The sequence below is a fragment of the Malus domestica genome, chromosome 14 (genome assembly GCF_042453785.1).
Source record: "Malus domestica chromosome 14, GDT2T_hap1".
NCBI classification, from domain to species: domain Eukaryota; kingdom Viridiplantae; phylum Streptophyta; class Magnoliopsida; order Rosales; family Rosaceae; genus Malus; species Malus domestica.
In genome coordinates, this window is record NC_091674.1 from 10,901,313 (window position 1) to 10,928,177 (window position 26,865).

A 26,865-nucleotide genomic window follows, 5' to 3' on the forward strand; every position below is an offset into this window, starting at 1 on the left:
AATGAGACAAAATCATTAACTGACGTGATGGTGTCTACACTTGCGACATAATATGGTGAATGTGTGATGGATAATTGGTCAATAAACTAAATTCTAACAACAATGAAATATGTGGATTTCATTGAAATTCAGTCTACACAATGGATTGCAATAAAAAATTTCTCACAAACAAATATATGAACGCCAAAAATTTTCACAAATAAATGTATGAATGTACACTTGAAGACGTTTTTCATAAAAAACACACAAAAGAAGCCAAAATGTCAAGAAAGTGAACGTCATGTTTGCAATATATAGCTAATTGTTTTGGTGCAAACTAATAAGCTTGGAAAGTGGAAACCATGAATAAAGAGGAAGAAAGATGTGAGTCTCCATGCGACTCAGCAGCCTATGCACGTGGTATAAGTGACATACTCCCTCCTGGCCTCGTGTATGTTATGCATGGCACGCGTTGTCTGCACTTCCAACCATTTTGTTTAGTCTTATTATCTCTCTCTCTCTCTCTCTCTCTCTCTCTCTCTCTCTCTCTCTCTCTCTCTCTCTCTCTCTCTCTCTCTATTAATCTATTTATTATTCAGTTCTCTAATTTTAATCTTCAGAAAATTCTCAAACAAAAACATTTTGTCATGATGAACAATAATTGCATCCACTCCATGGGACCTTATCTACCCTTTACTATTAACGAAACTTTGTTATACACATTTCATATTTGGAACTCTTCATTTTATTAATCATCATTTCAATATCATATCTACAAAACATTTATTCAAATCGGAATTATTTAGTCACTTATGTGTCAAATAAAGACGATGCATCATGAAAATCTTATTTCGTACTAACACTGCTCAATGTGTTCAATACAATAAACTACCTTCGATTTGATTGATATTTATAAAGATGATCTTTAAATGAAGTTAAAGAGATAAATGGTTTTACTTAAGAAATTTTTAATATGAAAATACGTAGCTGTAAGGAGTGAAAAAGGTGATACAACTCAGGTGGATTCAAGTATTTTTCTTTCAACATTTTGTTTTAGGGATAGGGTTCCAAATGTTTCTAATCGCTTTTTCCAAACCATAATAAACATTGAGTAATGCTATTCATACCATGTTTTTATACCACATTTCTATATCACCTTAGGTAACATCTAATGTGGACAGCCGCATCTCATTTGAAAAATTTGCAAAATCCAAGGAAATGAAGGAGAAAGACTCATCGTATACCACAATCATCATTTAACTAATTAGTTTTTCTTAATTATTAATTTATTAAATAATAAACTAAAATTTAAAATTCTGATTAATTCAATGATGTGACTATCCACATCAAATGCTACCTAAGATGGTATAAAAATGTGGTACAAAAACATAGTATGAATAACATTACTCATAAACATTTAAATGTTAATTACTTTTCCAAAACCCTAATTAACATTCTCACCATGGTTTGGTATTTTCTTTTCCTTAAACGATAGATTTGTTAGATTAGGTGATAGATTAGGAAATCGACGGGATTCGAACATACGCCGTGGTGCAAATATTTTGGCATGGTAGATTCTTTACCTAATTAATCATGCATGTTTAATTAAGCCACATGGATCTCTCATCAAACAGAAAACACATGCCCACACACGCAGTGGAAGTTGACAAGTCATTTTCTCAGTCATCTAATTGTAATATGCATATTTCTTTCTTTAAAGACAAATCAGTATTACTCTTTAATTAACCAATTAAGAACACTAACCGTCCTACATTTTAATAACAAATGTTGTGATCAATCCTAAAATATGATGCTGTTTGTATATATACTTGACATGCCCATCTCACTTTCTACGCAAATTTAATTGGCATCAGCGCAGCACCAAACTAACCAGTTCAAGATGTTAGCCTCGTCTCCTCCTTTGTTTTCAACCATTGGATGGCCCTTAGATCAAGATTCTATTAGCCATGAGTACCACAACTACTTCTACAGCAACGACATTACTACTACTAATGATGATCAAACTGCAGACTCATTCCTTCATTTACTTCCATGTCATCACCCACAAGTTGACCTTGATCGTTACACACCATCCACAACTGTCACCGGTGACTACTCCAGCGTTTGTCCGATGGCAAAGAAACTTAACCACAATGCTAGTGAGCGTGATCGTCGCAAGAAAATCAGTAACTTGTATGCCTCATTGCGTTCACTCCTTCCTGCAGATCAAACGGTATGTACCAAAATGAATTCTCTTAATAATTTCAAATATTAGTTTGGTAATGTTACATCTGAAGAGACTTAACATGTTATTTATTTGTCATACTATTAATTTGGAGTATGTATAGATTGAAACTAACTTTTACCATATAATAGTCCGAATTGATATATTGTTATCAACATTTGTGACAATGTGTAACTGTCTGGACAAGTAGAGAGAAAGTTTAACAGTTTTAGTAAAGTTCAATATTCTTTTATATGCAATAAAGTTCAATAATCGACACAAATTATGGATATCCTATGTACTCACAGTTTTGAAAACTTCATCTGATCCATTACAGAAAAAACTAAGCATTCCGAATACAATTTCGCGTGCACTGAAATACATACCGGAACTCCAAAAGCAAGTGGAGGGACTGAACCGAAAGAGGGAAGAACTCTTATCAAGAGCTTCTAAGCAAGAAGATGCAATGCATGAGGAGAAAAAAATAAAAACCACAGCTCGGAGTTCACAATCTGCAGTTTCAACCTACCGTCTTAACGATAGAGAAGTAGCAATTCAAATATCCACCTTTAAGACCCACAACAATCTATTATCTGAGATCTTACAACATCTGGAGGAAGAGGGGCTTGAACTAGAAAATGCTTCTTTCTTTGAGTCCTATGGAGGCAGGGTTTTCTATAATTTACATCTTCAGGTATGCTTTGTATTGCCACGAGTTTACTTACTTCGATTCGAATCTAATTTCTATAGAACAAGCCATACTTATTAATTATTCTACATGTATTATATACAGGTGGACAGAACATACAGATTAGAGTGTGAGAAAGAAGCTTATGTCCTTCTACGCATGACAAAAGGAAAGAGCCATTCCCATAAGAATTTTGAAGACTAGTACTCTTAACCATGAGAGCATGTATCATACTCAAGTAAACTTCAGAGAGTGCCTATGTAAAAAAAGAATCTTTCTGAATAATAGCCATGTACAAAAATAAAGGTCGTACCCAGTGCACAAAGCTCCCGCTTTACGCAGGGTCTGGGAGAGGTGAATGTCGGCTAGCCTTACCCCCATTTATGGAGAGGCTGCTCCCAAGTCTCGAACCCGAGACCTACCCTTCATGGGCGAAGACACTTGCCATCGCACCAAGTGCGACAGCCATGTACAAAAATATTGAGAGAAAATTTGTTAAGTCCTACGTCTTTGAGGGACAGTTTAACTCTATAAGAACTTATGTGTATCCCTGTATGATAAAAAGCAGGGTGCTTGGTAGCGAAGGTCCTTGAACTATATCCCATGTTTAATTTCGTCCATGAACTCTCATATTAGTTTCTCTCATTCTCCAACTTAACTCTGTGTTGCATGAATGGTTCTTCCATCAAATCTATTTTATTTTCGTCAAATTGAAGGGTATAGTGATCTTTTCATACAGAAAACAATCTAATTTATTTGAAAAGAGAAGAGCTAGGCTCCTTAAGGTTAATGAGGAGTTCCTCCTCAAAATACTTCATGGTTTATCCACAGAATTTTGTGTTTGTGACTGGAATCGTTCATATTATAAATCACTATGTAAAGATCATATATGCAAAATATTAATTAAAACTAAGATGATTTAGTCAATCTTTAAGGAGTTCCAATCATAAGCACAAAGTTTTGTAAATAGGTGACAAGGTATTTTAAAGAGGAGTTCCTTTTCAATCTTTGAGGAGCTGAGTCTTTCTCTTTAAAAAGTTCTTTTTTTTTTTGGATGAAATTCTTCTTTTATCCTTTAACTTAACAGAAAGTTGATAGAGTTAACGAAATGGAGTACTAGTGAAACAAATGACATAATTCAAAGACTAGAGACAGGGCCGGCTCTGAAGGGGTGCGAGGTGTGCGACCGCACAGGCCCCCCCCCCCCAAAACAAACACCACAAAACAATTTTTAATAACCTTTATAAGGTACTACAAAGTGTGAACAAAATTAACAATGTTGCCTTAGCGGAGTTGTCGAGTGTTGGTACACCCATTTAATTATGCACGGGTTCAACTCCCTATATGCTCATATTTATTAATTTTAATTTTTTTTTCCAACGATGCTAGGGGTGTCTTTCATATTGGGCATGTGTGAGGTAACCATTTTGGGCCTTTTTGAGCTACTTAATTTTTTTTTTTAAATATATGTAGTTTAATTTCTTTCATTATAAAAGATAACTTTTGCTAATAAATCCATAATTAGGAATATCACAATAAATTAAATTCCTTAAAAGTCTGAAGATATAATCTTTAAAAGCCCCCCCCCCTTCTTTATATGACATCATTTAATCGAATACATGTCATTTGTTTATTATTTTGGTCACCGTTTAATGTCATCTAATTTTCATTCCATTTGAAGACCGTTTAGTCTTCCATATATCAAAAAGAAAATTATAGTACAACTTTGCTCACACCACTAAAAGGTGGTGGTGATGCTCACCCCCCATTGATTACTGTTAGATTAATTTGATTTAATTGATTTAAGACACAAATATCGAAATTTAACAAATCTAAGGGCAATTTTTTTTTTTGGAAAATACCCCAAAATGTGACAATTTCTTAATCTTGGGACAAAATAGGACAAACCGGCCATGCACAAAACTAAAATTACTAAAATGCCCACATATAAATACTAAAAACTCTCAGCTCATTTCATAATTTTTGTCATTTGGAAAAGAGGATGTCGAGAGAACTCTATGAGCTCTGGGTTTCTAGGCTGAGCTCAGATCTTAGAGCTTCGATTTCGAATAGAGGGAAGTTGAGACTCGAGAGTGAAGCTTCGAAATGAGGGTTTCTCGTTTGCATCAATGCTCCATCCTCAAAGATATGATTTTTGTATCAAATTTTGCGTTTTACCGGAAAGTTCCTTTCTTTCTGGCCAGTGAAGCTTCAACATCCATATTTCCACTGCCATCAGGTACGTCTCTATTTCTCATCTCTTTCTCTCTCTAACTCAGTCATTGTCTCCATGTCTAAAACTAATTACTTGTTTGTTCAATTAAGTCTTTTGGATTTGCAAAGATGGGAAGTCAAACAAAAAAGGGATGAGGAAGAGATGGCTCGAAATTTGTTCTAGAAATCTTTATTTGTTTATAGGTTTTTTTTTATTTTAGATTTTTGGGTTTTAATTTTTGGGTTGCAATCTAGAGTTTTGCATTTTAATTCATGCTTAACATTTGTTAATTTTGTTATGAACTTGCAAATGTTTTTGTATTCGATCTCGAACCAGTGTTTGTTTGAACAAGTTTGTGAATTACATGTCTTAGTACAATATGTAAGAAATGTACATGAAATGCACACTACATGCACACGACATGCATAATTATCTTACTTAAGGCATTTGCGTTGGCACAATTATCTTACTTGAGGCAATCTCTGTTGTGTACAGGTTGGATGAAGAAAGTAAGAAAAGGGAATGCCAACAACAAGGTTGTGGGATCTTGGTAGTTAACCCAGATTTCGAATCATGCAGGAAAGATATATCCGTGCAATTTCCTCTATTGTGTATGTTTCTGTTTACTTTTACATTTTGTAGGCATATGATTTGAATGTTTTTTTTTTTCGTTTTCCAACTATGACAGTAAACATTGTAGTTATTGTTAATGAAACACTAGAGTTGTTAGTCTTTTGTTTATATATGCAGTGATACGATTGCCAATCTTCCATAAAAGGCAATGGTAACACCACTTACTACTCAAAACTCTCTCAAGTTTTCTTTTCTCTCTACTGCTTTTCTGACTTAGGCATAAGAGGACCTTTGGTGGACACCTTTCCCCTTTTAAGGTGTCCGTCAATTAGGCTACCGTCATTTGTTTTCTTGTAGCTGAAATTTCGTCAAATCAATTGTGTACGAAATTTGTATCCACAGATCTAAATTAAAATAATAATGAAATCTTATGCATACCATGTGGTAGTTTGGTGAAAAAGCAGTATAGTTAAAAGATAAGGTTAATCTTAGTTTACTATCCTGAAATTTCTTGGTTTTCAACATTTGATACATGAAGTTTTTTTCGTCCCAGTCTAGTACCTAAAGTCATAATTATGAGACATTTTCATATATACATCTGTTAAGATTGTTGTTAAATCAGTCGTTAATTGGTCACGTGACACTTACATGGACAATGATTGGGCGCCATGTGTCAATAACAGGCCACATGTATATTAAAAATAAGGGTAAATATCAGTTTACTATCCTCAAGTTTCGTAGTTTTCAACATTTGGTACATAAAGTTTTTTTCGTCCCAGAGTCATACCTAAAATGTTAATTTTGGGACAATCTCATACATTCGTTAGTCGAACTATTAACTTTGCCGTTAACTGATCATGTGACGCATATGTGGACAATGACTAGACACCATGTGTCATTACGGGATCCACGTGGAAATTAAAAATTCAAAAAAATAATTATTTAAAGAAAAGTAAAATTAAAAAAAAATAAAAAACAAAAAAACAAAAGCAAAACCCAGATCGTCTTCCCCCAATCCCCCCGTGCCCACCCTCCCACCCCCTCACCCGCAACCACTTCCGTCCCCATCGCACCTCCATCCCACCTTCTCCCATCCCCTATCATCCCTCCCAAAAATCCCGCCATCGCCAAATCCTAGAATGTCTTCCCTAAATCCCAAAACGAAATCAAGTAAATAAATTTCAAGCAAACACATACACAAATGATACATTTACATAGCCACCTATATCATTCTAATCACCTACATATCTCAATTCGAATCGCAACCTTGCGCACTGATGACTGAAACAATTGAAAGAAAAGATGAATCCGAATCACATAAACAAAATGCATGTCAAATTTAACACCAGCAACCAACAGGGCGCACACTCACCTTCCCGTAAAGCCCAGTCGACTCGAACAAGCTATCATTTCCAGCATCAAGTAGCCCCTGAAGAACAAGCAATCCAACAAAAACCCTAAAATTCCAAAAATTGAAAACCAATTTCCAAATCCAAAATTAAAAAATTAAGCATCGACGATTACCTGGGTGAAGGCGTCGGGATCGTGAGGGAACTCATTGACGACCTCGATCGAGTAAATTCCAGGGGAGACGTCGGCGTAGATGACGGTGCTCCACATGTTCGACGAAATGCCGAGGAGAATTAGAACGCCGAGCATGAGAAAAGCGGCCATTAGTTCAGACGAACACAAAAAATCACCATCCATTATAAAAAAATCCACAAAAAAATTCAAGCTGGATCCATAAATCTCATCGTTTCCGAGCTCAAAAACATCAAATCACAATTAGATCCACCGCATTTTCCCGATTAAAAACAAATATCCACAAAATATCAAACAAAATACAAAACCAGATCGAGCACTCAGAAATCGAAACACTCACCGAATGTGACGATCCCAAGCATGACGAGAGATCAACGAGCTCTCCACGAGCCAGCCATGGCGTCTGCGCAGGTATGAAAGCTCTCCGCGTTTTCTCTCTATGTCCGAGATCGAAGTGCAATGAATGATGGCTTTTGTGACCTCTCGGGCGAATTTGGAGGAGTCCTGGGATGATGGGGGATGGGAAAAGGTGGGATGGAGGTGCAATGGGGAGGGAAGTGGTTTCGGGTGATGGGGGATTTGGGGAAGACGATCTGGGTTTTGCTTTTGCCTTTTTTTTTTTTAAATAATTATTTTTTTGAATTTTGAATTTCTACGTGGACACCTTAATGACACGTGGCGTCCAATTATTGTTCACATAGGCGCCACCTTATCAGTTAACGGCAAAGTTAACCGTTTGACTAACGGATGTATGAGACTGTCCCAAAATTAATACTTTAGGTATGACTCTAGGACGAAAAAAACTTTATGTACCAAATGTTGAAAACTACGAAACTTGAGGATAGTAAACTGATATTTACCCTAAAAATAAATAATTTTTTTTTAATTTTTTTCTATGCCGTCTCCTACGTCTTCCCCGAGTCTCGACCCCCCTCCTTTCTCTCATCTCCACCCACCCAACCCTAAATTCAATTAATTCTCCAATTTCCACTACGACGACCACCTTCTCCCTCCTCAATCTCCAGTTCCCACTTCAATTAATTTTCACTTTTGTTAAGAACCTGCTCAACTTGGACAGTGTATCAATGGAGATATGGAATGGAAAAGGTAGAAGACAAGCAAGAAGCTCGTGTGAATTTTTAATTAATAAAACTCAAAATATTCGTCTGGGGAGCAATGAGGCCATTGCTCCATTTAAGTGGCATTTCCACTCAAAAATGCCAACTCAGCATTCCATTACATAACTAACTCACTAAAGGACAAACCCTTATATTTAATAAACTGAAATTACAAACAAAAGGAATAAAATGCATTTCTTAACATCACTCCCTCCTTAAAATCAACCTTGTCCACAAGGTTTCAGAGTTGAAATGTTGGGAACCTAGCATGAAAATCATCATAATCCTCCCAAGTAGCTGTGCTCTCTTCTTGTCCAACCCACTATACTAGCAACTGAACACCTGCCTTGTCTTCTTTCTTGTAAATTCTCCTGGCAATTATTGCTAAAAGAGCATCTGATGGATGAGTATTCTGCATCTGAGCTTCATCTGTCAGTGTTGGCAGAGCTGTTACGGGTAGATCCAAATTTCCCATGTGCTTTTTGAAGCAGCTGACATGAAAAACATGATGTATTTTTGTTCCCTCAGGTAATTTGAGCTTGTAAGCAACATGTCATATTCTCTCCACTACCTCATAAGGACCGTAGTATCAAGGGTGTAGCTTGTGATAAGCATGTGAAGCCAATGTTTACAACTGATATGGCAGCAACTTGAGATAGACTAAGTCACTAACAGAAAACTCTCTCTCAGTCATTTTCTTGTTTGCCTGAATTGCCATTCAATTATGAGCCATTGCTAAGTTAGACCTGAGTATGGCAAGCAACTTATCCCTCTCAATCAATTCTTGTTCCACAAAGTCCATTTTTGCAGTACCTAACTCATAATAAGTAACATGAGGAGGAGGGTACCCATATACCAATTCCAATGGAGTAAATTTTGAAGAAGTATGATAGGAAGTATTATAGTTCCACTCTGCCCATGGTAACCATTTAACCCAATTCTTAGGTTTGTTTCCCACAAAGCACCTCAGATATGTTTCAACACACCTATTGACCACCTCAGTTTATCCATCACTCTGAGGATGGTACCCCGAGCTCATGCAAAGTTGTGATCCTTGCAACTTAAAAAACTCCTTCCAAAAAAAGCTTAAAAACAACGGATCTCTGTCACTCACAATTGTAGATGGCATTCCATGCATCTTGAATATGTTATCAACAAACAACTGAGCAACAGTCATGGCAATATAGGGATGAGCTAAAGCTAAGAAGTGAGCATACTTAGTAAGCCTATCTACTACCACAAAAATGATAGTTTTGCCTTTGCAAGATGGTAATCCCACAATGAAATCCATGCTTATATCAGTCCAAATTTTTTGAGGAATTGGCAAAGTTTGAAGTAAACCAGGAGGAGATAGAGTTTCATACTTGTTTTGTTGGCAAGTATTACACTCTGAGATATAGGTCTTTATGTCTCCCTTCATACCTGGCCAATAAAAACCCCTTTTTAGCCTATGATAGGTCTTCAATACACCTTGGTGCCCTACTGCAAGTGTTGAATGATGCTCAGCCAACAACTTAAGCTTCTAAGTGGAATTGGGGCTGATTACTATCCTGGACTTGTACTTGAGTAAGCCATTATCAATATGATAATGGGCTAACTTAGAACCACTGACTATTCCACTCCCAAAGTTTGTAACCTCTGCCCTTTTCTGCTTGATCCAAGCATCTTCTTCATTGTATCTTCTCAATTGATCCAACCACCCAAAATAGGGGTAAGAGATAGCTTGATAACTCATGGATGAATGATTTACCCCATTAGAACACTGAGTGTCATGATCTGTGACTTGTCTTCTAGAGAGGGCATCATCAACTGTGTTATCAGCACCCTTCTTAAATTGAATTTCATAATCGAATCCCATCAATTTAGAAACCCATTTCTGTTGGAATGTTGTATGAGCCCTTTGGTTTAGAAAATATTTCAAGCTGTAGTGATCAGTCTTGATTATAAAATGCCTACCCTGAAGATATGATTGCCATTTCTTGACAGCATGTACAATTGCAATGAGTTCTCGCTCATAGGTGGAGAGAGATTGATTCTTAGGTCCCAAGGCTCGACTAGTAAATGCAATTGGTCTCCCTTGTTGCTGTAGAATCGCACCAATGCCATTATCAGAGGCATCACATTCTAACTCAAATGGCAGGGTAAAATCAGGCAAAGCAAGGACCTGTGGAGAGGTCATAGTATCCTTGAGCTTATGGAAAGCTACTTCAGCTGCTGTGGTCCACAATAACCCATCCTTCTTAGTCATATGGTAAAGTGGTTGGCAGATTTTGCCAAAACCAGGCACAAATTTCCTGTAATTTCATATTACGTCAGAATGTATACCTACATCTCGCAAGTTCTTAAAATTGTGGCGGTCCAATTGGTGAAACTAGAAACAACTAAGAATTGAAATCAATTAATAATTTCATATGTTTCTTGATAAGTTGTTTGGATTGCTATTGATTTTGTAGTGGAACGGCCGGGGGAAACTAAAATCTGAAAAGAAACTTCCTTTGTGCCTCTCGTAATTCTTCCGCCGCTTCCACCCCCTTGGCTCTCTCTCTCTCTTCGATGGCTTTGAGAGAAGATGACTAAAAAAGCATTTTCAGCTTGAAGAATCTCTCTATCCTTGTGGGATTGTATTTATGCAAATCTCAGTTAGGTTATGGATATGAGATGCGAAATTGGGCGCCGCGGGAATCAGCCAAGAAAGTCGTCGTATCTCCTGCAATCCTTTCAAAGTATCAGCCGTCGGATCGATTAACGCCTGGTGTGCTCTTCCCAGATAACACCTAGTTCTCGGATTTCATATTTATATATAAAGGAAGGTTCTTTTTGGATGTTCCAATTCATGGGTTTCATCTCTTCGTTAACTTATTTTTTAGTTTTCTTTCGCGCTTGAAATTCTTATTTTCTATATAGGACTTTTGGAATTCTAGACAACCATTTGTGGTTTTTTCATACAAGTACTTGTTTTATACTTGGTGTTCCAGAATTTTGATTGTATAGTGAGATGAACATGAATTTGAGGTTGTTAAATTTCGAGCTCTATAATCACTTTCATGCTAGTTTTGGGTCTGATATCTCCAGTTTCTTTGTATGTTCGGTGCAAGTTACGGACTTGTCTACTAGCAAAGTAACCTGTACATCATGCTAGCTTTTTACATCATGCTGTTACTTGGTTTGTGATGACTGTTGCTTATATTCTTTAATTTTGTTTTTGGTCAGTTTTATATTCTATATATGTTCATTAGGCGGATGTCAAGGGATGAAGCTAAGTCTGGTGGTTGGGCTGCCTTTGACCTCAAGCAGCGCCAGAAACAAGGCCTTGAGCCTTAAGTTGACAATGATCGTTTCCCACCTATACCAACCAATCTAACTTTTCTACATCCTCGTGAAAACGTACCGATCGAGGAATAATGACCTCCTGGGCAGGCCTTTTTCAACTCTACACCTCCCATCTGTAGATTGTCCAACTTTGGCAGAGAATAAGGCTAGGAAAAGTTCTTTATTAGATGGCGATTCCAGTGGGAAACAGTACACTTCTGTGGAAGATAATACATCTTCCATGAAGAAGATCGTGGATTTTACCCTTGGGCTGACGATTCCAGTGGGACCCTTTATTTCGAGACGCTTAAAATCTGATGTTATGCAACAACTTGTTCCTAAAATACAGCGGGTATGTTATGACTTTATGCCTAGTCATTTTAGGATTAGGTTCTTGATTTTTCATGTTCTTGTGTTTTTCATTCTCTTTTGATTATTCTTTTATGTTTTAGAAAAAAAAGCTGAGAAATGTACTGCAAATTGAGTATGTTATAATGGACAAGGAACAAGACGACGCCTATAAAGAAGCCATTCAAGAGTATCGGGCAGCTTCACAAGCTCGTATTGCAAAAACTTCAGAGGTTAACTCGAACAGTATTCTTAAGGTTTTTCCCGGAAGATCTCCAACTATTTTGTTCAGTTTCGTAAGGTGCGTCTGTCTTGACTTTCATGTTTTTGATATCCCAGTTTTGTGTTCAGATTGTATATATGTTTGCTTATTGTTCCTTTTTTCTTTTCTCATTCTCTAGATTGCAAATCATCCTTTACTAGTAAGGCGTATTTACAGTGATGAGGATGTTATTCGTTTTGCCAGAAAGTTGCATTAGACAAAGTAATTGGGGAACTTAAGAATTATGGTGACTTCTTTATCCATCGGGTATTTTCTCAACTTCTTGAAAATGAATTTGTCTTTCAAATTTTGATGCATTACTATCAATGTTTTGGAAAGATTTGATTATCTGGGGTGTACAGTGTTCGGTGCCTGTGCTTGTGTAGCAGATTACATATTGTATGTTGATATTGTGTATGCTCTCTCTCTCTCTCTCTGCAGCTTTTGCTGTATAATGGTGTCTCTGATAAGAAAGGATTGCTTCCAGACAAATATGCATTGCTTTCTTCAAATCTCAGATATAATGCCTACTTTAATAACTTCACTAACCAATTGGTATGAGTCAAAATTTGGAGAGAGTTGTCATATGATACTCTTTGCTCAAAACTGAGGAGAGTTTTCATGTTGATGATATTAGGGATTGGCTGAACTTCTTCCTTCACTGAAGCTAGTTGGGCATCGTGTTCTGATTTTCAACCAGTGGACATCAATGCTTGATATTTTGGGGTGGACTTTGTGTTACATACAGACGACTTGATGGAAGGTACTGGTGTACTTTTATCACATTTACAGATTGTTCTTATCATAAGAAAATGTGCCCTGCCACATGGTATATCTGTTTTATAATCTGGCTTGCTCAGTTCCACTTGTTGATTATGGTTAATTGAATTGTTACCTCATCTGTTGTAAGTTGTGTTTCTTGTCTGTTAACTCGTATCTTCCGAATGTTAGCAAGAGCTGGAGGCCACAAGAGCAGACGATGGTTGATACATTCAATAATGACACTTCTATATTTGCTTGCTTGCTGTCCACAAGAGTTGGAGGCCATGGTTTGAACTTGGTTAGAGATGATACCGTAGTTATTCATGATATGGATTTCAACCCGCAAATTGATCGACAGGCAGAAGATCATTGTCATCGCATCGGCCAAGTGAAGCCTGTTACCATATACAGGTTTGCCCCTCTTTAATTTCCCAATCTCCCTCCTCACCTATGCTTATCGCTCTGAGAGAAGCACCTGTCAGGTTTAACCCCACCCCTTCTTCCCTGCTTTTATAATGTGGTATTGGTTTGAGTCATAAACTTGAATAGAAAATTGTAGGATTATAACTTGTCATGTCCTTTACAGGCTAGTCACTAAGGGTACAGTTGATGAAAATGTCTACGAGATTGCGAAAAGTAGTGCTAGATGCTGCAGTCTTGGAATCTGGCGTGGAGATGGATAATGAAGGTGACACATCCACCATGGGAGAGATATTATCGAAACTTTTGCTTGGTTAAAGATTTTAGAAAACTTACGGTCGATTTGCCGATAGAGAAACTGCAATTGGAAACCTTTGTAATTTAGTTTTTGTATTTTCTAGTCACACCTTCAACCTCCCAGCCATTTCGCCTAGCCAATACCCAATAGCTTGATGTATCAAACCTAGAACACTACTTCTTATAGTTTTTTCATTTTTGTTTGGACATCTTGTATGTACATTTTCATATATTTTATAATTAAATACTTTTTCTTGGTTTATTAATTATTGTTTAGAATTTCATTACAATATTTATTAAAAATTAAATAAAAAATATTTTTGCCAAAAAAAAAAAATTAAAAACAAGGGTTTGCGCGACAAAGAAGTAACCTAGGTCATGCAAGATGTATAACCTACGTCGCGCAAAACTACTTTGGCGACATAGGGACCTGTGTTGCGCAAAACTACTTTGTGCGAAGTAATGTCGTACAAAATTACTTTGTGCGACGTAGGTTATTTCTTTGTCGTGCAAACCTTGCTGTCACTGCCTTGGTGCGACGGTTGGTGCGGGATGAAGGTTTTGTTTGGCTAATTTTTGTGCAACGAAGGACATGCATCGCGCAAATTGTTTTTTGTACTAGTGCTCTCACATAAATATTAGAAAAGGCCTAGCCAAATCAAATAGAATTTGAGTAAATAACAATGAAACAAATTGATACACTATCTGACACACCCCGTCCCGAAGGAGGGCATGCTGGCCGTCACGTGAGAGTGACGTAACCATTTGCACAGTACGGAAGCTTTAAAGATACAATTTATAATTTGATACACCCGAAGGTGAGTCCTAATTTTGTCCAATATGTCAGAACACCGTCGAATTCCTCGTAGTCACCACACCTTTGTGATTCCTGAACCTGGAGGGGCGCAAAACCAAAATTGAGTGGGTCAGTAAAACAATTCTTTTCCAAATCCAAACATTTCTCAAAACGTTGTAACCCCTCTCCGTAAAACCTGTATACTTTCCCAGAAATGTAAAATATAAATATACATATATATTCTCAACTTCAATTCACTTTTTCAACATTTTTCATATCAGTTATGCCATGCCATGTCTAAAATCAACAGTTAAGTATGGATGCATCAACAATAATCATATCAGGTACAAGAAAGTAATCAACCGGAGGCCCTCTAATAGCCCTGCACGGTTGAACCTAGAGCTCAAAATCTATCACTCTCACTCTGCCGGAGTCACCTCTGTGACCTGTCCGGCCTTCTGCACACAAGTTACGCTCTAGTGCTTTCTCATCAATCATCTGTGCACATAATCTAAGGTCACCCACCAGTCGAAATCTCACTAACACTCTTCGACTGGCCCGTCGCACCCACTCCGCGTGGACTGTGCGACCAGCATCTACTTGGATCCAAGGCGAGCGTGCGATGCGGTGAATACTATAAGCACTAAACCATGGTGCAGGATTTGAGCTCAATATATATCAACATCATCATAACAGTATTTAAATACTCACCTGATACTCACCTGTGCGTCCGCCGCACCAATTCATACATATGCATCATATATCAATTCATATCCTTTCATGCATGGCAATTCGATTCACGTTTTTCATATAATTCTATATACTTTTCGCATACTTCTATGCATGGCATTTCAACTAATATATCTCATATACTTTTATACATTTTCATTTAAATCATAATTTCATGCATTTTCAATTTCTGGGAAAACGGCAAGTATATATGTATACGGAAAACAAAACTGCCCACTCACAGATTACATCGACGTCTCGTAAGTCCCTGAGCATCCCTTGGCCATGCCCGATGCCCGCATAAACCTCACCTATACAAAAGTAACCAATTTGACGTTATTTAACGCCTAACCCAAATCTTAGTTAATAACTCCTCATATATTGCTCAAATTGGGTATATGAATATACCACCGTGACCTACACAACCTCAGGATCATCCCCATATTTTAAAAATAATTTTTGGAGGTCTCACGCGCCCCCACGCGCCTGACGTGGCACGGACCTACGCGCCCCCACGCGCGGCCACGTGTCGTGCACACTGACGGTGTCAATTGACGCCGTCAGGAATATTCCGTTAAAATCCCGGAATATTCCGTTAACTTAACCGGATACCGTTACTGCCGTTAGGAATATGCCGTTAAAAATAACGGAATATTCCTTCTTCTTCTCCGGTCGTCCCTCGCCGGACTCCGGTCACCGGAAACTGGGGAATATTTCAAATCCACTATTCTCCTTCGTTTTTCATCCAAATTTCTCGAATTTTACACCAATTTGAAGCCCTAAACATCGACTTTCACGTTGGACTAGTTTTAGGGCCTAAAAACTACGAGATCAAACTTTTCAAAAATTTAAGAAATCGGCCAAACTTACAACTCGTGATCCCGACGTCCAATCCATGCCAACGAAGCACTCCGAGCTTCCTTGTGACTTCCTAAAGCTCACAATTTCCTTCCCACTCATACATAACCTCTTTTCTCAACAGTCTCGTCAATGACAAAGCAATGACTAAAAAATCTTTCACAACCATCCAAAATAGCCTGGTAAGTTAAGAAATTCCGAATCTCAATTACAGCTCGTGGTTGTTCCAATTCCTCAATTTCTGCTATCTTTTAAGGATTCACTTGAATACCTTAAGAATATATAACAAATCTCAGAATGCCACCTGATTCATCTAACTTTAGCATTTGCTACTTAGCATACAACCGACGTTCTCTCAATCTTTGCTTCACCAACTTAATATGTTTACATGCTCTGCTCTGGCTCAGAATATGCCAGAATATCTTCAATGAAAATGATATCAATTTATCAAGGTATTATTGGAATACTTCATCCATCAACTCATAAAACAGCATGAGTATCCATATAGCATCACCAAACTTCATAAAGACTATAACGAGTCCAGAAAACCATCTTATGATCAACGTCACTTATAATATTCAATTGGTAGTAACCAGATCTCAATTCAATCTTTGAATCTTCGCAATTACTTCTGAGCTGGTTAAATAAACATCAGTACATCACCATGGATAACGGTTCTTAATCGTTACCCGACTCCATTGTCTATAATCAATGAACAGTCTCAAGATCCATTTTCTTCCTCACCAACAAACTGGGCTCCTCAAAAGTGTTGTACTCGGTTGAATAAAACTTTTATCAACCAATTCTTTAACATAAATTTATACCTGGCAACAATTCAATAGTGAACCTCATATCTCTGCCTGAAGGCAATCCAGGTATACTTTCAAGGAAGACATCAAGAAAAGTCTAACCCTTTTGACATTATTCACACTACTCCGAGCAACATCATTTAGCATCACATAAACTAAGTATTTTTGGGCAGCCTTTCAAAACAATCTCTTTGCTTTCACAGCATAAATAATGGCTGAACTCACTTCACTTTGCATGCCCACTCATTAAGGTAACCTCTGATCATCCAGATCGATGGATATCAAATTATAAATTGTATCTTTAAAGCTTCCGTACTGTGCAAATGGTTACGTCACTCTCACGTGACGGCCAGCATGCCCTCCTTCGGGACGGGGTGTGTCACTATCATTTTATACCAATATATTTTCAACCAAAATAAACCATTTTTTACAAATTAAGGTACCGTAGTCAATATCTTTTACCATTTCACATTCATCATCCAAAAAATCCAAAATTGAAGCCTTCAGCACCTTACCCATAACCCGCCATCGGCACCTAAGAAAAGTAATAATCACCCAATCAAAGAAATTGAGGACAAAAAACATATATATCTGAATCTGATTTACATGCATACACAGTAACCCATATTATGAAAATGTTTTGTCCCCAGTATTATGAAAAATGTTTTGTCCCCAATGCCAAATGAGACCGAGAGCAGCATTGAGCAAGAAACAACTATTTAAATGTATGGAGTGTAACAAACACCTAATTAAAACATAACATCTAATATGGTTATTCAATTAAAAGTTCTTTCTACATTTGTGGTGTGGTTTGGTTTTGGTGCGGTTTTCAAAGCCAAAACCAAAACTAAACTGTTTTCTGACATTGTGGTTTGATTTCAAATCGAAATCATTTCAAAATGCAAAACCAAACCGTTCGGTGCAGTTCGATTTAGTTCGTGTTTCGGTTCCAAGTCTCCATCCCTACTTTTAATTATTCAGTTCTCTAATTTTTAATCTTCAGAAAATTCTCAAACAAAAACATTTTTCAAGATGAACAATGCTTGCATCCACTCTATGGGACCTTATCTACCTTTACTTTTAACGAAACTTTGTTACACACATTTCATATCAGGAACTCTTCATTTTTATACTCATTATTTAAATATCATATCTACAAAAAGTTATTCAAATCAGATATTATTTAGTCACTTATATCTCTAAGTGTCTCGATCTCCTGAGTCGAAAAGAATTTCTCCAAAGAATTGTTTTGGATTTATGTCTAACTTGTTAAAGTTCCAGATCTTAAAGAATTCAACCATGTCTTAGCTTTATCTTTCACAGTGTATGGGAAAACCTTCATTCTAAGATGTTCCTTGGTGCTTCGTGCCCCCCCCTCTGCGCCTGCCAAAAAAAGCAAAAAGGAACATAACCTCCCAATGGGAAGCTTAAAAAATGAAGAAAGAAAGACTTGTTACGAGAGAAATATGTATTGGAAATTTTGAGTAGAAATTTTATTGTCCCACATTGATCATTCTTAAAAGGTTTTCTCACTTTATAAGGTTATATCCCTTATAGATAGTGATTGAAGTGATGGAAAATGAAATTGGGCTCAATCTTAGGATTGAGTTTTGGGGAGTACTAATTAATATATAGGGTAACTTACATTTTCATGCTTCAGATTTGAGGTCTATTTCAATTCCTCACATCTTCAAAACATTTCACTTTCATACCTTAAGTATTATTTTATTTCAAAATAATACATCTGTTACATTTTCCATTCATAAATCCATTAAATGCTGATGTAGCTACCACATATATGCCACGTGGCTGTCAAAATAATACATCCGTTACATTTTCCATTCATAAAATATGCCACGTGGCTGTCAAAATAATACATCCGTTACATTTTCCATTCATAAATCTGTTAAATGCTGACGTAACTGCCACATATATGCCACGTAGCTGCCAAATGTGTACCACGTGGCAAAAAAATTTATTTTTTTAAATTTTTTTCTTAAAAACCTGAATTAAGTACTATTTAAATTATTAAAAAAAAATTAAAAAAAACCCAAACAAACCCAGAAAACGCAGAACCCATCTTCTCCCTCCCCTCCCGACCCCCTCACCTTCACCGAGCCCAAACCCCTCCACCTCCGATGCTCTTCACTGCCACCATGTCCAACCCTCTCTCCCCTCCCTCCTCCTCAACTCCCACATCGACGCCATCCCCGCCGAGCCCGACAATTGCTTCTGGGTTTGTAAATGCTTTTTCTAGGTTTCTGGGTTCGTGTTATGTAACCTCACCCATCCTCGTCTATCTGTAACCTCACCCATCCTCTTTAGAAATGAAACAGCTAAAATCACTTTTCTCCCAACTAACCTAAACCCTCACCTTCGCCCTGCTAGCTACCACAATCAGTGTTCTCACAAATTAGTGAAATCACAACCGCCGTTGATTGAAAAATTCCATGGCTTTTTGAAGCAAATAAAACTTGGGCTGCAGGGAGAAAACCCCAAAAAAATCCCAATTCAACGAAATGGTTGTCCTGGAGACGAAATCTCAAATCCCCATTTTTCTTAGTTCAAAGCTTCAGCTTTCTCTTTAGAATTAGAAATGAATAAAAGTAAGAGATTAATTTGTGGGAAATTAAGAGGCTTGGGTTGTTGGTTTGCAATGATGCACAACTGTTGGCTGAAGAATGAATTATTGGTTATTACAGTGTTGGTGGTTGGAGGAAAAAAATAGAGGAATGTGGGGTGGGGCGGAGTTACCTCTCTGTCTTCGACACCCACATGGTGGTCATGGTAGGGAAGAAGTTCAATGTTGTCGAGGTAGCAGGGAGGAAGAACCGCAGCAATGTCATTGATTTCGGGGCTTCGTGGGGCTTTAATGTGTTGTTGAACTCGGGGATTGCTGAAGCCCGAGGCTTCGTGGTGGCTGCAGTGTGTTGTCAAAGGTGAAGGCAGAGAAGATCCGGGGGCTGATTGACGGGGTTGGTGATGATGGGGGATGGGAGAAGGGGGGTGCTAGAGTGGGGAAGACGAAGTGGGTCGGGGAGGTGAACAGGGAGGAGTGGATCGGAGAAGACATGGATTTAGGGTTTGGGTTGGGGGGTTGCGGAGAAGGGGAAAGGGAATGGGTTTCAGGTTTTTAAGAAAAAAATAAATTTTTTTTGCCACGTGTCACATATTTGGCAGCTATGTGACACAAACGTTGCAGCCACGTCAGTGTTTAACGGATCAATGGATGGAAAATATAACGGTATTATTTTGAAATAAAATAGAACGTAAGGTATGAAAGTGAAATGTTTTAAAGATGTTGTATGACGTTGTAATATACCTTAAACCTGAGAGACTACTATGTAATTTATCATAATATATAATTAATTATGAAAATTAAATTCTTTAATTAATTATTTTTAATTAATTTCGAATTTAATCATTTAATTATTTTTTACCAACAGACTCATTTCTTTTTTTATGAAGTTTGAAGTGTGGTGAAAGAACATAGAGAGTAAACACCCATCTGAGAAGATGTCTCCCAACAGATGCAACCCTTTTTCATATCTGTTGCGAACATGCATAATCCTATTATATATACATCCATCTGCATGGTTTAAAACACAGAAAAACATAATTCTTCTTTTACAATCTAAAGCATTCTTATTGAGAGAATCACAAAGAAATTTGCCAGAAGTTAAATTTTCCGGTGCTGAAATTTTAACTTGATCATTGAATCCTGGTGAAGCAAACGTCCGTAGAACTACAAGCACTTGTTCCAAGGACATTGCGGTACGCAAGCCTCGATCTTTAGTTTTTTCTGTTTAATATTATTTCGTGTTCACACTTTGTTAAGTTAGTTGTTCGCATTCATCATTTATTAGCATATATAAAATTATCATTGATTGTTGATATTTATCCAACAATATGTTATATAAAAGGTGCTTTCAAGCCTGGCTTTGTTGAATTGAATGGGCTTGCCTCACCTCTTCCCTTCCCTACGAACTGGAATGAATAGGTTCCTAACTCTAGTTAACTTTTACAATTAAATATTACTTTTTAAATTAAAAGAAAAAAAACCAAAGCTAATTGAAATGATACGTGTCAATTAATTAAGTAGATAGAAAGCATATACCAAAATCTATGATAATGAGCAAAAATGTTCCTTCTTCTATTTGGAAGTGTTAGGTGTAGAAATGTGCAGTGGTGGCTGTACAAATGTGCGAATGGCGGGTATGTAGTAGCATGTGGGCTCGGTGAGTGGGAGACAGAACATTGGGGGAGAGCTAGATTTAGAAAGAGGATCCCTACATCCTAGGGATCCCCACATCCTAGTCGTTCATCGTACATCGTGCAGTCAGTTTTCGTCAGATACTATTTGTGTTTAATTTTAAATAAAAAAATCAAATGATTTCTGACCGCATGATATATGATAAATGACTAAGATGTGAGAATCCTAAGATTTCCGCAAAGTGAATCAAGATGGTATCCAATTCCCTAGATTTAAGGGGTGGTCAAGTGGTGGCGTGGGAACACAAAGTGGAGGAAAAGGAAAGGAACCAATGGCTATAATTTGTGAGGATTGATGAATAAATTATCAAGACCATCAGTAGCATATTGACTAGTCTTTGTTTTTATTTTATACATGGAATGGTGTGTGAGTGTTCGGATGAGAGAAGCGCATATAATGACTTACAAAGCTTCTACTTCACTTCAGTTGTGTTTTTTCATCCAAGAAATGGTGGAAGGAATTCTCTTCAACATTGCAGAACGGATCATTCGAATGCTAGGCTCTTTTGCTTTCCAAGAGATTGGATTGATTGAGTTCCAGAACCTTAAGGAGATAGTTGCTGGATTCCAAGCTGTTCTTCTTGATGCTGAGCAAAAGCAAGCCAACAATGAAGTCAAACTGTGGCTTCAAAGCGTAGAAGATGCAGTTTATGAAGCCAATGACGTGCTCGATGAGTTTAATACTGAAACTCAGCGAAGACAAATGATGCGTGGCCATACCAAGCTGTAAAAGAAGGTACTCCTCTTATTCTCTAGCTCAAATCAACTTGTTTTTGGGCTAATGATGGGTCATTAGATAAAAGATATTAACGAGAGGCTTTGTGCGGTTGAATCTCACATATGCCTATTGATATCCACCTATTAAGAATATAATAAATCTGAATGAGGATCCTCTCCAGATCTTCTTTGTGAGGATCTCGGGGATCCCCAAATTGTGTCCGTTCATCGTATATCGTGCGGTCAGTTTTCGTCAGGTACTGTTCATGTTTAATTTTAAATAAAAGTATTTAAAATAATTTCTAACTGCATGATGTACGATGAATGGACACGATTTGAGGATCCCTAAGATTCTCACAAAGAGGATCTGGAGAGGATCCTCATTCAATACATCTCTCAATAACTCATAATTAACTTCAATAAATTTTCTACATTATTGTTTTGAATGTTTTATATAACCTACCTTTACAAAACTCTACTAACTTAATTAATACAGTTCTATCGAAATAATGATTATGTCTACTCAAACTCTTACTGGTGCACCTTTTATTTTTTTAACTCAAATCAACATGCTTTTAAGCTAAAGATGTGTCATAGGATAAAAAAAATATTAACGAGAGGCTTTGTGCGGTTGAATCTTGTAGAAAGTTTGTCTTAGAAGGAAATCATGAAGATACACCATTTATAAAAAGATAGAGGGTCACTCACTCATTTGTCCCCAAGGAAAATATTATTATAGGGAGTGATGAAGATAAAAAGGCAATTATCCAACTTTTGTTGGATCCCATCTCAACTGAGAATGTCAACCATTTTCATATTTGGATTTAGAGGATTGGGGAAAACTGCACTTGCCCAGCTCATATTCAACAATGGGGCGATTCAAAATCATTTTGAGTTGAAAATATGGACATGTATCTCTAATGTATTTGAGCTGGATATAGTGGTTAAGAAAATCCTTCAATCCGAACAAAATGGGATAGAGCAGTTGCAAAATGATCTTAGGAGAAAAGTAGATGGGAAGAAGTACCTATACTTGTGTTGGATGATGTGTGGAATGAAAATTGAGAGAAATGGCTTAGCTTGAAGTACTTGTTAATGGGTGGTGGAAAAGGTAGTAGAATACTATTAACCACTCGTAGTGGAATCGTTGTGATTGCATCATACATAGCTAAATCATACAACTTAAGCGGTTTGAATGAAGAGCAAAGTTGGTCTTTATTTAAGGAAATGATTTTTAAAGATGGAAAAGAGCCAGATAATTTAACAATTAAGGCAGTTGAGAAGGAGGTTGCAAGAAAATGTCAAGGAGTATCACTTACTATAAGGACGATAAGTGGGATGCTATGCACCAAACATCACGAAACATGGTTGAATTTCAAAGAAAAAAAACTTTCAAAAATAAATAAAAAAGAAAATGGTATTTTAACACACTTAAATTGAGTTATGATGTGCTCCCATCACATTTGAAGCATTGTTTTGCTTATTGTAGCATGTTCCCACCGGATTATGAAATCCTTGTACAAAGATTAATTCAACTTTGGGTGGCGCAAGGGTTTATTAAGTCATATGAAGAAAACGAGTGTTTGGAGGATGTTGTGTATATTACATGGAATTGTTGTGTGGATCGTTTTTTCAAGACGAAGAAAAAGATTAGTTTAGTATAATAAAAAGTTGTAAAATGCACAATCTCATTAATGAACTTGCAATCATAGTGTTGGGGGTCGGAAGCGTTGTAATTGATCTGAACTAAAGGAATTTTCATGAAAAGTTTCATCATGTAACTTTCAAATTTTCTATTCATTTGTCAGAATGGGATACGAACTATCTTTTTCTTTGGCCAATATATTGGAACAGTGGTGAGCAGTCATTATGTAATTCATTTTGTACTACAATTGTTTCAAATTTGAAGTCATTACGTATGTTGAGTCGCAATGGTTTAGGATTTACAAAATTACTTAATTGTCTTAAAAAAGTGAAACATATGAGATATCTTGATCTTAGTGGTCATCCCATCAAGAGACTTCCAAATTGGATAGTTGGACTTTTGAATTTGGAAACACTATATCTATCAGGTTGTATGAATCTTGTGGAATTGCCTAGAGGCATTAAAAAATGATCAACTTAAGGCATCTCATCTTGGAAAAGTGTGGTGAATTGACACGAATGTTACGTGGACTTGGTGAATTGACTGGTCTTGGTACATTGGGTACATTTGCTTTAAGCAAAAATAATTACATGTGGAGGGGTAGTGCTGGTCTTGGTGAACTGAGAAGGCTTAAAGAATTAAGGGGAGAGTTAGATATTATAAATTTGAGGCATGTGAAAGATGTGATGTTAGAATCAAATGTTGGTGCACTTGTGAACGAGAAACAACATCTCCATTCGTTGAATTTAAATTGGAAACGGGGAGAAGATGTTAACGCAGTTGATGAGAAGGATATTATCATGTCAATGGAAGTATTGCAACCCCATTCAAATCTAAAGGAGTTGTCCGTGTGGTTTTATGGTGGTCTGAGGTTTGCGAGTTGGTTTTCTTCTCTCATAAATATTATTAATCTCAGATCGCATTACTGTGAGAGATGCCAAAATCTTCCACACTTGGATCATTTGCCTTCGCTTAAGTATCTTGAACTTTCACATTTGAAGAAGTTGGAGTACATAGCAGACAATGCCAGCAGTAATAGTATGAGTGATGAGATGATGATGATGTCATTCTTTCCCGCCTTGGAGAAGCTCTCCATGTATAGTTGCCCTGTTCTGAAGGGATGGTGGAGGGCGCACACTCATAATAGTGCTTCTTCTTCTTCATCAACGGAAAATCTGTTTTTCCCGTTGCCTTCATTTCCCTGTCTTTCTACATTGATTATCCAGAACTGTCGTAATCTATCTTCCATGTCTCTGTGTCCAAATGTGGATAGAATACGTCTCTATAGGACCAGCTTGAAGGTTCTTCATTCCTTGTTTGTTAGAGGAGCATCTGATATTACACATGATGTTGGTGTTGATGTTTCTGCCACTTCTTCTTCCCCTCATCTCTCAAAATTAACATATCTGTCACTCTATGGAATTGAGAATTTGGAATGTTTAACATCGGAAGGAATGGGCAGCCTCACATCACTCCAATTGCTTTCGATCACATTTTGCCCAAACTTGGCATCACTACCTGAAGAAATAAGCAATCTCACGTCACTACAACAACTTGAAATTGATCATTGCTCTAATTTGGCATCACTGCCAGAAGGGATTCGTGGACTCTCCTGTTTAAATAAATTGCAAGTTTGGCGTTGCCCCATTTTAAGCGAAAGATGCGAGAAAGAAAAAGGTGAGGACTGGCCTAAGAATATTGCTCATATCCCATTCGTTCGTATTAAGTAAGGTGCGTTTTCTAACTTGTTTGAATTTACAGTCGCCTAATTCAGTATAAACTACGAAATATTCAAATGCCAATCTCGTTTCTCAATTTTATAATTCATTCATCATCACTAGCATTTTATTTTTTCTTTTCAGATGACATATGCGGATCAAAGATTTCATCGTCCACACTTTTGCTTTCTCACCCACTAATATGCAGTGAATGGGGGCGTCCACCTTTAGGGTTCCATATGTGATGGCCATGTTGACTACTTGGAGTGGTTGTATATGATTTTACTTTTGATTGCCGAGGTTTAGGTACTATGTCCCCCCCCCCCCCCCGGCGTTGTATGTTTTTTCTTCAAGTAATATAATATAGGCGTGAATGCCTATACTTATGTGTCAAATAAATGGACGATTCATCATGATACTTATTTCGTACTAACACTGCTCGATTTGTTCAATATAATAAACTAACGATCTCTGATTTGATTGGTATTTATAAAGATGATCTTTAAATGAGATTAAGAAGATAAATGATTTTGCTTAAAAAATTTTTACTATGAAAATACATAGGTGTAAGGAGTGAACAAGGTGATACAACTCATGAGGTGGGTCAAGTATTTTTCTTACAACATTTTGTTTTAGGAATTAGGGTTGAATGTTCAACTTCCCCAAGGAACATGCTTTGCAAAGTGGATGGCCGGGATAATTTCAAGTGAGGCCCATGAGATATTTTGAGGATATGGCACATCATATCTCTTCCAGGGTGTACTATTTGATCATGCCAAAGTAGCAGAGTGTCCTGGAACCCAGCCATAGGGCCGGCCACATGGTGTGTCTCGAGGGCTTAAATGGTTGTTATGTACAACTGACTCGGGAAATGTTCCAACTTCTCGTGAATACGCTTCCGGCCATATTCGTAAGAAGTTATACAAAGATATTCAGAATCATTCTCTTCAGTGGTTTCAACATGATATTGATTATCTCGAATATCTCTAAAACTCATCAACGTTCTTTCGGAACGTGGAGAATATAGTGCCTCTTTAATGGTTAATTTAGTACCATTGGACAACATTATATGTGCATTTCCGTATAATGGGCCTGAGAGGGTTGTCAGAGGTGCATTCTTAGGTACGAAGTTAGTAAAATCGTGTTTCTCATGCAATATGGTGTGCGTAGTTGCACTATTAGCCAGACAACTAACTTCCCTACTAGTCATACCTAAAAATAGATTAATTGAATTAGTCACATGCATAAATGTAATTCCATTCATTCAATTAATCAATTCGAGAAATAGTCCATAAAAATAATTATCCAAAGTTCAAAAAACCAAAACCAAACAAATAATTCCAAATACTTAGAAACATTGTTCGAAAATTAAAACCATAAGCCTAGAAAAATAGGGGAGGAGTTCGGCCATTCCTGGTGGGTTCGGACACTAGGGGTAAAACACCCTAAAACATGTCTAAAATTTATTCGTCCATAGGAGCGGATGCCTCTTGAAAATCTGAAACCTCCATCAATGTGGTAGCATCTTCAGGAAGTTCTACATGCACAAAGTTAGTCTCACAATGAGAATGATACTTGGCAATG

General features: G+C 37.1%; 3 protein-coding genes, 1 long non-coding RNA gene and 1 pseudogene across 5 annotated transcripts; 3 read left to right on the forward strand and 2 right to left on the reverse strand.

The window, feature by feature from the left end:
- Window positions 1–1,653: 1,653 nt before the first annotated feature.
- Window positions 1,654–7,832, reverse strand: LOC114821157 (glutaminyl-peptide cyclotransferase-like). Of its 2 annotated transcripts, none has more exons than XM_029093088.2 (3): window positions 7,204–7,832; window positions 7,052–7,108; window positions 1,654–2,198 (listed from the first exon to the last, which is right to left on the reverse strand). In XM_029093088.2, the coding sequence occupies exons 1-3, from the start codon at window positions 7,384–7,386 to the stop codon at window positions 2,163–2,165; spliced, it is 276 nt and encodes a 91-aa protein (XP_028948921.1). In that variant the 5' UTR covers window positions 7,387–7,832; the 3' UTR covers window positions 1,654–2,162. The 2 variants fall into 2 exon arrangements, with proteins under 2 accessions (XP_028948921.1, XP_028948922.1); XM_029093089.2 differs by lacking the exon at window positions 1,654–2,198 and adding an exon at window positions 6,833–6,960.
- LOC114821156 (transcription factor ORG2-like) lies at window positions 1,880–3,549 on the forward strand. The gene is made up of 3 exons (XM_070812329.1): window positions 1,880–2,212; window positions 2,541–2,897; window positions 2,997–3,549. The coding sequence occupies exons 1-3, from the start codon at window positions 1,880–1,882 to the stop codon at window positions 3,093–3,095; spliced, it is 789 nt and encodes a 262-aa protein (XP_070668430.1). The 3' UTR covers window positions 3,096–3,549.
- Window positions 7,833–11,737: 3,905 nt separating the features above from the next.
- On the forward strand, window positions 11,738–13,999 carry LOC108170876 (protein CHROMATIN REMODELING 19-like). The gene is made up of 6 exons (XM_070812381.1): window positions 11,738–12,000; window positions 12,101–12,297; window positions 12,700–12,813; window positions 12,896–13,021; window positions 13,210–13,431; window positions 13,607–13,999. The coding sequence occupies exons 1-4, from the start codon at window positions 11,890–11,892 to the stop codon at window positions 12,921–12,923; spliced, it is 450 nt and encodes a 149-aa protein (XP_070668482.1). The 5' UTR covers window positions 11,738–11,889; the 3' UTR covers window positions 12,924–13,021; window positions 13,210–13,431; window positions 13,607–13,999.
- Window positions 14,000–18,092: 4,093 nt separating this feature from the next.
- LOC139191401 (uncharacterized) lies at window positions 18,093–20,034 on the reverse strand. The gene is made up of 2 exons (XR_011575454.1): window positions 19,684–20,034; window positions 18,093–18,355 (listed from the first exon to the last, which is right to left on the reverse strand). It is a non-coding gene; the product is annotated as an uncharacterized lncRNA (long non-coding RNA).
- A 1,615-nt stretch (window positions 20,035–21,649) lies between these two features.
- Window positions 21,650–25,694, forward strand: LOC139191153 (putative disease resistance protein RGA3; annotated as a pseudogene).
- Window positions 25,695–26,865: the final 1,171 nt, after the last annotated feature.

What these genes read in the sequence shown, in the direction of transcription:
- LOC114821156 (XM_070812329.1), top strand. Translation starts at nt 1,880, where the DNA reads ATGTTAGCCTCGTCTCCTCCTTTGTTTTCAACCATTGGATGGCCCTTA. An exon ending in TCCTTCCTGCAGATCAAACG is followed by an intron (nt 2,213 to 2,540) that starts GTATGTACCAAA and finishes GATCCATTACAG; the next exon opens with AAAAAACTAAGCATTCCGAA. An exon ending in TCTATAATTTACATCTTCAG is followed by an intron (nt 2,898 to 2,996) that starts GTATGCTTTGTA and finishes TATTATATACAG; the next exon opens with GTGGACAGAACATACAGATT.
- LOC108170876 (XM_070812381.1), top strand. Translation starts at nt 11,890, where the DNA reads ATGAAGAAGATCGTGGATTTTACCCTTGGGCTGACGATTCCAGTGGGA. An exon ending in TTGTTCCTAAAATACAGCGG is followed by an intron (nt 12,001 to 12,100) that starts GTATGTTATGAC and finishes TTTATGTTTTAG; the next exon opens with AAAAAAAAGCTGAGAAATGT. An exon ending in ATAACTTCACTAACCAATTG is followed by an intron (nt 12,814 to 12,895) that starts GTATGAGTCAAA and finishes TGATGATATTAG; the next exon opens with GGATTGGCTGAACTTCTTCC.
- LOC114821157 (XM_029093089.2), bottom strand. Translation starts at nt 7,386, where the DNA reads ATGGATGGTGATTTTTTGTGTTCGTCTGAACTAATGGCCGCTTTTCTC. An exon ending in ATCCCGACGCCTTCACCCAG is followed by an intron (nt 7,109 to 7,203) that starts GTAATCGTCGAT and finishes CTTGTTCTTCAG; the next exon opens with GGGCTACTTGATGCTGGAAA. An exon ending in CGACTGGGCTTTACGGGAAG is followed by an intron (nt 6,961 to 7,051) that starts GTGAGTGTGCGC and finishes CAATTGTTTCAG; the next exon opens with TCATCAGTGCGCAAGGTTGC.